Genomic DNA, 13,983 nt, shown 5'->3' with positions numbered 1-13,983 from the left:
TCTGCATATTTATTAGAGTGTTTTATAGCTCTGCTATGTGAAAGCCAAAGTATATTCTAATTCCAAGTTCTGAATTTCTGATATATAATGAAATAAATCATAAATGAAAGTATTAGTTATTTTTATGAAAATCCTGAAACTATCCCTAAATCTAAAATCATGACAAGTATGAAGTTAAATTTAAAACAACAGGATTTGGGTGAGATGACAGTGGTTTCTTTTATGTTGCTTCATTTTGGTATACCTATCCCAGAGATTCCTCCATTTTTAGGAGACTAAGACATATTGCATGCATCTATTTAGTATGGACATTATTTCTAATAAACATCTTCAGTTTTTTCTACCACTATTTACCTATAATAGAGAGGGTAAAATACAAAAATCTCACATTGAAAGAAAATATAAAAGTTACAAGTTGAAGGTTTTCTGTCTGGTTTCAGACTACTCTCAATACTAAAAAGGTATTTATCCTAGAACTTGTCAAACAAGTCATGAAAAATGAATATTGTGAAAAAAAAAACTGTGACAGATTTTCAAAATATTTCTTGCACCAAAATAAACTTGTACCTTAATTTTATTTTTCTAGGAACTTTTTTTTGAAGATCTTTCATATATTTCTATTACTTTTTTTCCTGAAAGTATGATTAAATGTAAATAAGATACCTACAACAAGGATATGGGTCAATGATCGGAAACGTTTACTCTACGAACCTGAACTTTGGATCTTTTTTCCTTCCAGCAAACAGCTCTGGTTAGTGGTAAAGGACCCTTGGACTCCGTATCAGATCCTTGGAGAAGCACCACCCCCATTCCCAGCCTCCACTTCCCACACACACATCCATATCGGGAAGCAGCCAAGATTCCCTATGTATAAGTTTTATTTGTAGATCCACATTTATTGGCTTAAAGGTAGGGAGAAATTTTTGTTCTCTTTTACAAGAGTTAGGCTGGCCAAACACGAGGGAACATGTCTTTAGATTGTAGCCATGGTAAAATTGGACTTAATGCTTAAGAAAGCACTTGCGCACCCAATTCCTACGCTAGACTGCAGCACGGTGTTTGATCACTACATCCAGTTTCAAAGTTCAAAGGCCAGTTCCTGTGATAGGTAAGCAGAGACCTGCAAGCAGGAAGGCAAGTTATTGTAGCTAAGGACAGAAAAAAATCACAGGGGAATAACAAGCTCTCCTGAAGGGGCAGTATCTGCTCCAAAACCGTTTTTTTCTCCTGAAAGGGGACCCATTTGCTGGTCTAACAATCCTGGAAATTTACTCTGCTGGAACATGAACATTCACTTTCTTCCTCCTAAGACGTATCTTCTTTTCTGATTCTCAGATATATTTCAAAATTCCACGTGATTCTTTGTTTTTCCACGAGTAAACGGACTGGCCATGCACTTTCCTATGGAAGTTACTTACCTCACTTAAGAAGTACTGACCCGAGCATGCAGAAAAACTTAGATAAACACAGGTCTCACTTGGCATTTAAAAAGCAGAGAATAGCCTTTATTAGCAAAAGTGGTATAAAGACAATTTCATATATAGACAACTAGATTTATCAGGCAAATTAGGGGAGGTCAGTCAGACCTTTTAAATGGATGAAATCGCAAAAGGAGGCTTCTCATTCGGGAGAAGTAAAAGAAAAGAAAACAAGACAAAAAAGCAGAATGCTGGATAAATACAATAGGAAAAAAAAAAGAAAGCTAAGTAGAGGCAGCTCAGGGTGCTCTTTCCTTTAGAGTCAGCAGAGCAGATGGCATTCTGACATTCCCTTTAAAAAAACAAAGTGGTTTTACATCCTAAGGTCATGATGACACGTACAGAAAATATCAGAAGTAGCTATAAATGGAAAAATGCCAAAAACATAAGCCCCGAGGGATGTGAAAATGACCCTTCTTTACCTTGTTCACATGGAGAGCTCTAATTCATCCTTCAAGTCTAAGCCCAAAGGCTGGGAAGCCACGAGGCATTGGCCCTGCTCTCTCTCTAACCAAAGGACCCAAACAGGGGTAGCACAGCAAGACAGAAAACAAAGATTGTTCTATTGCAATCAAACATGGGAAGAACCACGGCTCACCCATACCAGCAAAAGTCAAACAGGGAGCCTAGCTGTCCAAGGTGTGAGAGCTCTGCCACCTCCCCTGCCAGACTGGTGTTCATGAAGGCTAAACAGGAAAACTGGGACTCTCATCCCTTCCTGGTGAGGATTAAGTCTTGTCTGTCCCCCTACCCCACAGCATCAGTGGAGACCTCAGGGAGCTGTAAAAAGGTGACCTGCATATTCCAGATAGGGTCACATCAATCAACGGATGCCTAATGGAGAGCCCACTGCCCAGCAGTGACAAGGAATGGCTCTCATCCCAAGTGTCAATGGAGGCTGAGTAGGTAATCTGAACTCCTGGCCGCACCTGACAGTACTGAGGCAATGTGTTAAGGGAAGAGCAGAAATGTCAGGCTTCTAGAACACCTTGGACTTAGGAACTCTGAATGAATGACGACAGGGAAAACGGTGACAATGCCTGACCTCTTGCCTTCTTGCTCAAAAATGACAGGAGGTCATTCGATGGGTGTGTGATCTGATGAATGTGCTCTCCAAATTCCAAGGTGTGCTGTCCAGCCTCTGGCGTCATTTAGTCACACCCCCCTAATCGATATTGAAATGACCCTGTTCCAAAACTTGCCCTTAACTTTCTAATCTTTGAAGAAGCAACTTTCTCTAAAATAAACTTTCCTTCCTCTTTTGCCCTGATGAATACGGAGCATTTGAGAGGCTTAGCAGCCATATCCCTGGTATGGCCTCTCCCTCTCTGTCTTGACTCAAATCTCTGTGTCTCGAGTAGTTCTTCTGTGTGTGCTTCGGGTGACTCCCTGTTGTACAGAAGAGTCACAGCAGTGCCCCCCCAATTCCCTTGACAAAGTGGTATCAGAGAAAGTAAGCAAAAGCAGAATGTTTTAAGACCCACAGTCTCATCACATAATATCTAGAAAATCCAGGTTTCCATTAAAAATCATTTAGCATCTCAAGAAGTAAGAAAATCTCTTTGAATGAAAAAAGGACAATCAACAGATGCAAACACAGTGACACAGGTATTGAAATGGTCTGATAAGGATTTTTACAGTAACCATTCATAAAAATGCTTCGACAATTACAAACACACTTGAAACAAATGTAAAAATAGAAAGTCTCAGCAAAGAGATTAAAATTCTTAAAAGAAAAACCAAATGGAAAATTTCGAAATAAAAAAAATATATAATAGCTTAACTATAAAAATCAATGGGTGGGCTCCACAGCAGAATGAATTAGATGGAGAAAAGGATTACTGAACTTTTAGATAAAATAATAGAAATTATCCAATCTAAACAAAGATAAAACAGACTTTAAAAATATATACAGAGCCTTAGGGAACTATGGAGTAACACAAAAACCAATAACACATTCTATGTTAAATAATTCTGTGTTGCAAACTGTATTATCTAAGGTCTTTGTGGCCAGCCCCTTGGCTGTTGTTCAAGAATTCTTATCATATGAAAGACATAAAAATCTTTGGCATTCTAATATGATGCCTAACTTGGACCCAAGTAGCCTAAAATTGAACATAGGTTTTAAAGGTTCACAGGTTGAGACAAAAAGGCAGAATCAACACAGTAGGAAAATGAGGTTCGTTGTGTCATTTGTCCTGTCCACCAAAAGATGTTAAGTGCTTAGTGACATGTATCCTTCAAATCTTATCTATGGGACTTCAGAATGAGCAGACAGCACAGAAGGGTTCTGCTGCTGGCAGGGTCATTCCTGGGCAAGGAGGAAAACATTCCTACCACGTCATGGAAAAATGAACATGACGACAAGTTCTCAAAACTCCCACTAAGATAAGACAGTTCTTCAGTCTAAAAGAGCCACCTTTTAAGATATTTTCAACATGTTAATTAGCAGTAAACAGGATGGGAATATTTTATTTTGTAGAGTAGAGTTCTGTAACGGTAGATATACTCAACTCAGATCTTCTCTCAACATTTAACTAGTTAGTGCCATTAACGCTGGAGAAACCCAATCACAATGGAAAAAAAAACACAGTAGTAAGACTTTGGCTTCTGAGGGAATATATAAAACAGGTAAATAAGGGGGTCTCAGAAATGTATTGGCTTCCATGAACTTTTTTAACATATAGTTTTTAAAAAACTACATATTTAAACTACATAAAAATGAAATTTCAAGAAAAAAAAAACTATATATTTAAACTACATAAAAATGAAATTTCAAGTTGAAAGGGACCCAGAACCACTTTTAAGTTCTTGTAAAGGTAGTAATATAACAAGGGTTATCCTGGTCCTACTAGTCGGTCTATTGCTTGCCAACTCCATAAAGGTTTAGTATCAATAAAAAGATTCGAATATCCGGTATCCGGATAATGCTCACAGCTCCTTTGCCCTTGAGAGAAGTAGCAAAGCAGTGCTAGGTATGGTCTGCCTTTATTCCTCAGAACTTGACGAATGCATACAAATCTTACACATTCAAATACGTGCACGACTCAACAGGAACGCTCCCACTGCCACACCGAGTCCACAAGTTTCCCTGAGATGTCCGTATCACAGAGGATTCCCAGTCCTCACTCTGGTTCAAAGTTTCCGAAAAATGCAATAGTGTGGGTAGAGGATTGTATAAAAGATAAAGTTCCCTCCAAGTGATTGGTGGTGTGCTTTTGGAAATTAAAAACAAAAACAAACAAAAACAAAAAAACCTCAGTCTTCTCGGCTAAAAGTTGGCAAGTGTGTTTTTAACTTTAAAATGTCCGAAACTGGCTCTTTTCTTTCTTGATAGAAACTAAGTCCAGTGATGTGTTCAACGTCCGCGATCCTTGCTCTGTGGAACATTACCAAGTCTTCAACCCACGAGGACTCCTGCTTCCCACGCTATGAGAACGGGGAAAAAAAGAACAGTCACTAGAGAATACTGTTTCCTGTCCCTACAAGCCTTTCGTCCCCCAAGGTTAATCAGTTATGACATGTTGGCTCAGAAATGACAAATGCCACAAGAGTTGCTAGGCGTAATCCCCACTCTTGAGTAGCTCACCCTCTGATACATATTACACATGTTTGTTTAACTAGATGTATCAAATTGGGGGTGGGGGTGGGGCGGTGGTATACCTAAAACAGATGGTCATGTGTCACACAAGTACAAGAAACTTCAACAAGTATGGGATAGAAAAACATTGGAAAATAGAGACCATGTCTTAATAGTTGGTAGAAACAACACAGGAATTGACATGAAGAAACTTCGATTCAAGTCCTAGTTCTACTACTGCTGTACAAGGTAAACCTGGGCAAGTTAGTCAACACTCAAATCTTGAGTCCCACACCTGTACATTTTTTTTTTTTTTGGAGAGGTTTTGTTAGCTATAGGGTGCGTGGCACTCGCCAGAGAGAGACAGAGAGACAGAAAGCAAGAAATCACCCCCCAGGGGGGATGGCCACATCGCAGTCCCTTCTCCTCCATTCTCCTCTTGGGATCTTGGGCATGCATGCACACGCGCCCAGCATGAGTTTTAAGCCACCAGGTCCGGGACACGAACCGCGGTCAACTACATGGGAATCCAGCGACATAGCCATTAGGCTAACTGCTGGTCCCCACACCTGTACTTGTTTCAAGGATCAAATATAATGGAATGTACAAATGCACTAAACAAACACTAGTTCTTATGAGAATGAGTTATGTACCTCGTTGCAAAAAAGCATGGGGCTGGCAGAAGTGGTAAACACAATTGGGTTTCTGGTGAGGAGTAAAGTCTTGGATGATAGGAACTCAGAATAAAGGCAGAAATGTTGGCGAATGGAAGCAGAGGTGGTAGCCGGGCAGGTAATACGGACGAAAATCGTGAATCTGTATGTTACCGGAGGTTTTTCTGAAAATTGCTATTGGGGAAGGTCAGATGAAAAAGTATCCCTTGGATGGGGCCAGCAGATAGTGATGTGGTTAAAGTGCTGGACTCCCACATGATCTCTCCTGGTTTGAGTACTGGACCCGGTGGCTTGCAAATCATGCCAGGTTCCATGTGCACGTGTGCCCCAAATCCCAGGAAAATAATGGAGGAGAAAGGATTGTGGTGTGACCATCCCCTCGGGGGGGGGGGGGGAGGTTAATTTCTCACTCTCCTCTCTCACTATCTCTCTGTGTCTCTCTGGTAAGCCTATGTGCTTTATGGCAAAAACTTTTAAAACAAAAAGTATCTACTGGGAACCAGCAGTTAGCGTAATGGCTATGTCACTGGACTCCCACGTAGTCGACCGCAGTTCACGTCCCGGACCCGGTGGCTTAAAACCCACACAGGGCGCGTGTGCGTGCGTGCCCACGATCCCGAGAGGAAAATGGAGGAGAAGGGATTGCGGCGTGGCCATCCCCTCTGAGGAGCGATATCTCGCTTTCTGTCTCTCTGTCTCTCTCTGTCTGTCTGGCGAGCACACATGCCTTTAGTGAAAAACCTCTCAAAAAAAAAAGTATCTACTCATTGGTGGGCTATGATCACGCTCTAGAAACATTCTTCAATTACAGTTTATGTACCCTTGAAGCACTATAATTGAAAATAATAAATACAGACTTTTTACTTCCATTTTCCCAATTGCCTCCAGGCTCCCATTACCCTGTGCTCTGTCTCCCTCCCCGTAGCAAGCCTTACTCTGGCTCTCAGGGCAGAAGCCCTGACTGAGGGGACGACCTGACCAGTAAGATATCTGCCACCTATTTAACATCCACAGGAACAGAAAACAGTACACATGGGCATATGTTCTCTGAAGTCTATACCCAACTAATTCAGAGAGTAAACAAAAGGGATCATTACAAATGTGTGATATGGGGACCAGTGGTTGGGATGGTGGTCAAGGTGCTAGACTCAGATGGCTGACCACAGTCTGAGTCCCAAACCTGGTGGCTTAAAAATCACACTGGACATGTGCACGTGTATTCCCAAAATCCTGAAAGAAGAATGCCCCAAATCCCAAGAGGAGAATGGAGGAGAAGGGATTGTGGCATAGCTGTCCCTCTTGGGAGGTAATTTCTCACTTTACCTCTCTCTGGCAAGTGCACGTGCCCTAAGGAAAAACATCTTTTTTAAAAAAACATGTGATATACCTGAAAATAATCCTTTCACTGGTTTAAGTCTCATATTTTATTTTTGTTTTTTCCTTTTTATTTATTTATTTATTTTTTTGGGAGAGGATTTTGCTATAGGGCACGTGTGCTTGCCAAAAAGACAGAGAGAGACAGAGAGGTAGAAAGCAAACAGTCACCACCACCCCCCCGGGGGAGATGGTCACGCCACAATCCCCTCTCCTCGATTCTCCTCTCAGGATCTTGGGCATGCACGCAAACGCACCCAGCTTGAGTTTAAGCCACCAGGTCTGGGACTCAAACCGCGGTCAACTACATGGGAGTCCAGTGACATAGCCATTATGCCAACTGTTGGTCCCCAAGTCTCATATTTTACATCTTCTATATATACTGCCATATAAAATTTGATTAAATGATTTCATTTAAGATAGTGGTACAACACTGGTAGGTTTTACCAATGGTAGAGTTGGAAAAGGAACCTAACCCTCAACTCATGGGACTTAATATCATTTTCGTCAATAAAATGTAAGTTCAAGCCTGTGGCTACCTTCTTTTTTGGGGGTAGGGGGAACAGGTTGGGATAGAGGAGCATAAAATTGAGACTTATCTAGAGAAGCAAAAACCATCTTTAGCTAAGATGGCTGTGGGTCAAAGCCACAGGCTAAAAATGGTGGAGCAGAAAAATAGAAAAGATCTGGGTCACTAATGATGCTGTTGACCCAAAGCACCATCCCGACTGTACCATTAGACTTCTGCTAGTGAGAAACCTTTACTTGCTTACTCACTAATGGATGAGATGTTTGCTACAGAGCCAACTCTAACTGATACATTTAATAACAACTTAATCTCTCAAGGAAAAGAAAGTAATAAGGAATGAATGTAGCCAACAGTGTCCATGGGACTTCCTGTTACATGAGAAACTTTTACTTGCTTAGGTCACCAAAATGGACTTAACTGTCGTTTGCTACAGAGAACAACTCTTAACTGATACTTTTAATAACAACATAATCTCTCAAGGAAAAGAAAGTAACAAAGAAGGGAATGTATCAAACAGTATCCACAACAGTGACCTCTTAGCAGAGTTAGATGCCCATTAAGCATCCAGTTAGTTAAAGTTCACAGGTCAGGTAGTAATGCAATGCTCTGGAATGCTGAACACACATGGGAAGGTCCCAGGTTCATGGCCTGAGGCCTCCACCTGCATACTAGATACACACACACATTGGTAATCCAGGCTAGTTTAGAAGGGGTTGATAGTGGTGTGAGGACCCTTTTGGGAGGTGACTATCTCTCTTTGTATGCCCTCCACACATATAATAAATAAACTTTATTAAAAAGTCCAAATATTAAAGTTCTTTTATTCTGTAATAAGTTCTGAAGAATAAGGGAAAAAAATAACTTAATTAGAAATGTGTTCTACGTGGGACCAGCAGATGGCATAATGGTTACATTGCTGGACTCCCATGTAGTTGACTGTGGTTTGAGTCCCGGACCTTGTGGCTTAGCATGCCCAAGATCCTGAGAGGAGAAGGGAGGAGAAGGGACTGCGGTGTGGCCATTCCCCCAGGGAGTGATTTCTCACTTTCTGTCTCTCCGACAAGTGCACATGTCCTCTAGCAAAAATCTCTCTTAAAAAAAAAAAAAAAAAAAAAAGAAGAAAGAAAGAAATGTGTTCTATGAGAAACTGTCACATAATTCTAAAAGTTTATCATACAAACAACTAAAGAGAGATATGTACTTGTTAATTTTAATGAGGGTACATAGAAAGGCTACTAGATTTGACATGGCAAAACCAGAGAACACTGTTTTATTCACTACTATCCCTGGTATACAGAACACCTGGCTTCAAGTATTTACTAAAGGAACAAGTGCTGAGATCAAAGAAGTGCTGACCGAGTGAATGAGTGAATGTAGCACCTCACGTTACCCTCAGACTGGGCCTTAAGATCCTTCTGACTGCAGAACTCCAGGTACCCACCACCCTTTCACTGGCACTGGTCTGAAAGGCAAATCTTTTGCCATCTTCGACTTGCCATGTGCAACTTCAATAAAGAACAACAAAGGCCAGCAAGTGGCATAGAGGTTAAGGCACTGGACTTCCATATGGCTGACCGTGGTTCGAGTTTTGGACCTGGAGGCTTGAAACTCATGCCAGGCACGTGTGTGTGTGTGCCCAAAACCCTGAGGAGAATGGAGGACAAAGGGTTGTGATGTGGCCATCCTCTCTTCCTGGGGTCTGACTTCTCACTTTCTGTCTCTCTGGTGAGCACACATGCCCTATAGCAAAAATCCCCCTCCCCCCAAAAATAAGAATGATAATTTTAAAAAAAAGAGCAGGGCAAAGTGGGAAATACTTCAGAAGAAAATTTTTTTCTCACCATATGGAAAAAATTTTAAAAACTGCAAAAATTGTATGCAGTCTTGATGTTCAAATCTATGATTTAGATTTTTTTAAATTCTAAGAAAATAATATAAAACACTGGAATGACAACAGAATAGGAAAGGATAAGATTTTTATAACAAAGTGATAAATACAAAAATAATTTGAAATGTTTAACAACATCTTTAAGAACCATTTACAGTGGTGCTGACATTTTTGGAACTCAAAAGGCTAGTTTTAAAATGGGAAAATTCCTATTCAAGTGAAAGTAGAATTTAGGGGCTAAGCCATATGAAGTTTGATTTTGATCTGAATTTTGGTGTCTTTAAACAGAGAGAGGTAGTCTTCTCCCAAGATACGTTATCTTAGAATATCACATTTAGAACCATCCTGTAATTACAAATTCTGTATAAATTCAAGAACTGAATTTTCTCCCACTGGACATAAGACACACACACACAAATACACATATGTTGAATTTTGATAGGTAAGGTGCATTAACAAAGGCCACTTACCACACAGCTCTCACTATTATCAGTCCTATGGGGCAAAATGAAAGCTGAAGTGTCCAAGTTTTCACACTGCAATGGAGTCTGGGATGTGTTTTTACAACTTGTTAACACAATGAAGAAGTGAGTTGGAATTAGAATTTCTTGATTTCGGATGACTCTGATGTTTCTGTGACATATGTAAATATTCACGTTAAGAAAAACATATCTTGCTCTTAATGAATGTTTCAGTAAAGCATATTTCTTCTTTTAAAGAATTACTTATTTGTTAATTAATTTATGATATTTTTACATGAGTTTTGACAAAGAAAGACACACACAGAGAGAGAGAGAGAGAGAAAGACAGTGAGAAAGCAAGCCGCCAGGTCCACGACTTGAACTGTGGTCAGCCATGTGGGAATTCCAGCGCCTTAACCACCATGCCACCTGCTGGCCCAGCGTGGCATATTTTTGATGTAATGTATCTAAAAATCAAACTCAGCCAAATAAATATAAGAAATAGGCAATCATAATGCTTCAACATTTTCTGACAAATTGAGAGTAATAATTAGATAATAAACATAATCCACGTAATTTTCATTTTCTATTCAGTTTGCTAAAATTCAGATATTTTTTAGTTTTACCCAAAGACATTGAAATTTAGACACTAAAGAAAAGAAAATACCATTTCTGAACGCCTACAACCAAGATCCTAAAGTATTATTGATAAGTCTTTTTTAATCTGATTGCAGTTTTGGACAAATAGTGGATAGAAAATTGGTTATGGATATTTTTATTTCAGTACCTTTAGGACCTTTAGGAATGACTTGTAACTTCTCCTTTGTTTTAACTTTTTTTTTTTTTGCCTCACACAATAACTTTATGTTTTAATCTCAATACATATTATCAAAGATATCCTGAGTAACACCATTCCCTCATTGTAATGATCCTTTTTCTTTGGGTTTTAAAGATGTGAGGGTTCTTTTATTTCTTTAGCATCTTCTAAAAGTTAATGTAGTGGGATTATGGTTTTCAAATAAGATTTCATGTAAGAGGCCAGCAGGTTTCACAGTGGTTAAGCCATTAGACGCCCACATGACCAACTGCAGTTTGAGTCGCATGCATGCACGTGCGTGCATGCCCAAAATCCCAAGAAGAGAATGGAGGAGAAGGGATTGTGGCATGGTCATTCTCCCTGGAGGGGGTAGGGAGTCACTTGTCACTTTCTCTCTCTCTCTGGCAAGTGCACATGCTCTATAACAAAAAAAAAATAAAAAAAATAAAAACCCTTACCTTAAAAAAATCCTATGTGAAATCCTATTACATAAACCATATTAAACAGAAAGCTTTGATGGGAGCTAAGTGGAGAGCATTTGGAGTTTTCTTCTTTTCCCATGCTACCCCGTAGGGAGTTACTTGTCACTTTCTCTCTCTCTCTGGCAAGTGCACATGCTCTATAACAAAAAAAAAATAAAAAAAATAAAAACCCTTACCTTAAAAAAATCCTATGTGAAATCCTATTACATAAACCATATTAAACAGAAAGCTTTGATGGGAGCTAAGTGGAGAGCATTTGGAGTTTTCTTCTTTTCCCATGCTACCCCGTGGCCTCTGAGGCAGCTACAGGAGACCTTTATGTCTCAAGGGATATAGTAAAAGATTGCAGTTTTCACAAACTGATGTGCTCAAGCATATGTGCACATGCCCAATCACCCCTAAATCAGCCTAGGATAGTAGAAAAGTTCTCAGAGATGGGATGAATCACAGAAGTCTTTAGTGTTTTTCTTATAGCCTTAACAGCAGCATTGCTTCCAAAAATATGTTTAGTTTAATAAAGATCAACCAGTTTCTAAAATGCTTTTCCCCTCCCCTTACATAAAAACCCCACCACTGAAGCTTTCCTCATGGTGGTCTCACCACCACTCCTCTCAAGCCATAGCTGGGTAGCAGCTGTGTTGTTCATCCAAGGCTCCCAGCCTATCTATAACCACACGGCATAGTTCTCCATCTGCTGAGTGACAGCATAGCAACTATAGAAACTAAGATAGCATCTTGACTATCAGCCATGCAGAGACCTTAAACACAAGTCAGCATGTAAACTGAACTCAAGAATACTGAGCTGAACTGAATGGGAGAGAAACACAGGCTTTTCCCTAAAGTGCATTTTACTGAACGCTAAGTAAAACATCGAAAGTAATCAGATATTTCAAGAGGCTTCCAGCACAGTCAGAAAGGTCACGTACATGAACATAAATAATAGTACCAGAGAGGAAAACTGGCCCTGTGGCACACTGCTGATGTGCTCCTGGAGAGAAGCAGGATCCCACATGGCAGCTGCAGTTAACATCCGCAGCCTGGTTAGCCTCAAACATGCTGGGCACACATCTGAGTGCCCAAGCTTCCACAGGCTAAAGGACTGATTGGAGAGGACCATGGAATGCCCAGACCCTGTGGAAGATACTTCTCTCTCTCTCTCTCTCTCTCTCTCTCTCTCTCTCTCTCTCTCTCTCTCTCATGCATGTGCACGTACTTGATTACGACTGCTAAAAAAACAGTACCAGAGAAGGAAGGTTCTGCTGACTCAACTCAATGGCAATGCCACTTGATAGCTACTTTTGATAAAACTGAGACACAGGATCAGTGGGTGGCATGGTGGTTTAAGCATCTGGATCCCACAAGGTCAAATGTGCAGTTCAAGTCCTGGACCCAGCAGCTTAAGAAACAAGCAGGATGTGTGTGTGTACATGCTCAGAGTCCCAGGAAGAGAAAAGAGGCCAGAGGCTTGCAGCATGGCCATGCGCCCTGGGGGTTGCGTTCTCACTTCCGCTTCTCTCTCTCTGTCTCTCTCCTGCAAATGCACGCACCTTATGGCAAATTAGAAAAAAAAAAATAGTGAAATATGTTCTTACTGCTTCAGGGTCTCTGAGGAATCATAACATCCATCATAATCAGAGTCAAACACAGGCCCACTGACGACGTTAATGCCATTTCTTTCTTCTGCATACCTCTGCAGGAGGGTCTCATGAAAGTAGCGCCATATAACTGAAACAAGAAGGAAGACTGTATAATTTTAAAAGAACAGGTTCTGGGCTGTCATGTGAAATAAATTAACACCATGATTCAAAAGTAGCACTGAAAGAATTAGGGCTAAAGTCAAGGTTGGCTTCAGGCTTAATGTTAAGTTAAAAATCCATTGTCCTGCTTTGGCCTTTGGAAAGGCTAACAAGCACATGATCATGAGCTTTGATTGTGCATTATCACTAATCATAGCATCACAAATATGAACAAGCTTATACTACTCTGATTTGGTTTTAATATTGTAATAGTTCCTCTGAAATATTCCTAATTAGTTTAGATTACATTAGAGTAAAAAAACTCTTCATATGCTCTATATTTTACTGTGCTATATATCAGTTTACGTATCAATGAATATTAATTTCTGAGTCAAATGCTGCAATAGGTAATAATGACATACACTCTATTCATTTTAAAAACAAAAACAATTACCCAGAACTTACAAATAGTCAAAGGAAACAGACTGAAAGTCAATAGAAGCGGGTTAGCAGATTGTATTAGCCAGACAATTTTAGGAAGAACATTATATACTTTTTTGCCAATAATGTTTATAACCATTTAAATACAAAGCAGAATACATATTGGATTATATCATAATTCCAGTATTTGTAGAATTTTGTGCATGTACTAGTATCCTCAAAGTTAAAAAAATCCTTTAAGAATGCATTTGCTCTTTAGTCATTTCATTTAGATCATAAATTCTATTACATATAATTTGTATCTATGAGTACTAAAATTATAAATTGTAATAGCATTCAGACTAGCTAGTGGTGTGGTGGTTAGAGCAACTGGTCCCATATGGCCAGCTGTACAGTTCAATTCCCAGACCCAGCAGCAGGAACAACATGCCAGGCACATGTGAATGCATGCCCAAAATCCTGAGAGGAGGATAGAGAAGAAGGGACTGTGGCATGGTCATCCCTTCTGGAGGGTGCTTTCTCT

The 13,983-nt window shown here is 39.9% G+C and overlaps 1 protein-coding gene across 2 annotated transcripts in view; it reads right to left on the bottom strand.

Annotated features, from left to right (window-relative positions):
• Window positions 1–4,447: 4,447 nt before the first annotated feature.
• ENPP1 (ectonucleotide pyrophosphatase/phosphodiesterase 1) overlaps window positions 4,448–13,983 on the bottom strand; it is a 70,124-nt gene continuing 60,588 nt past the window's right edge. For both annotated transcript variants that reach the window (XM_006144303.2, XM_014586207.2), the window contains 3 exons: window positions 12,876–13,008; window positions 9,994–10,156; window positions 4,448–4,907 (listed from right to left, as the gene is read on the bottom strand). In XM_006144303.2, coding sequence (XP_006144365.1) covers window positions 4,737–4,907; window positions 9,994–10,156; window positions 12,876–13,008 — 467 coding nt within the window. In that variant the 3' untranslated portion in view covers window positions 4,448–4,736. The remainder of the gene's footprint in view (window positions 4,908–9,993; window positions 10,157–12,875; window positions 13,009–13,983) is intronic.

The sequence above is a fragment of the Tupaia chinensis genome, unplaced genomic scaffold (assembly GCF_000334495.1).
Source record: "Tupaia chinensis unplaced genomic scaffold, TupChi_1.0 Scaffold000117_2, whole genome shotgun sequence".
In the NCBI taxonomy this organism is placed as follows: domain Eukaryota; kingdom Metazoa; phylum Chordata; class Mammalia; order Scandentia; family Tupaiidae; genus Tupaia; species Tupaia belangeri.
The sequence above is the reverse complement of the archived record's forward strand: the minus strand, read 5'-3'. Positions and strand labels throughout refer to the sequence as shown.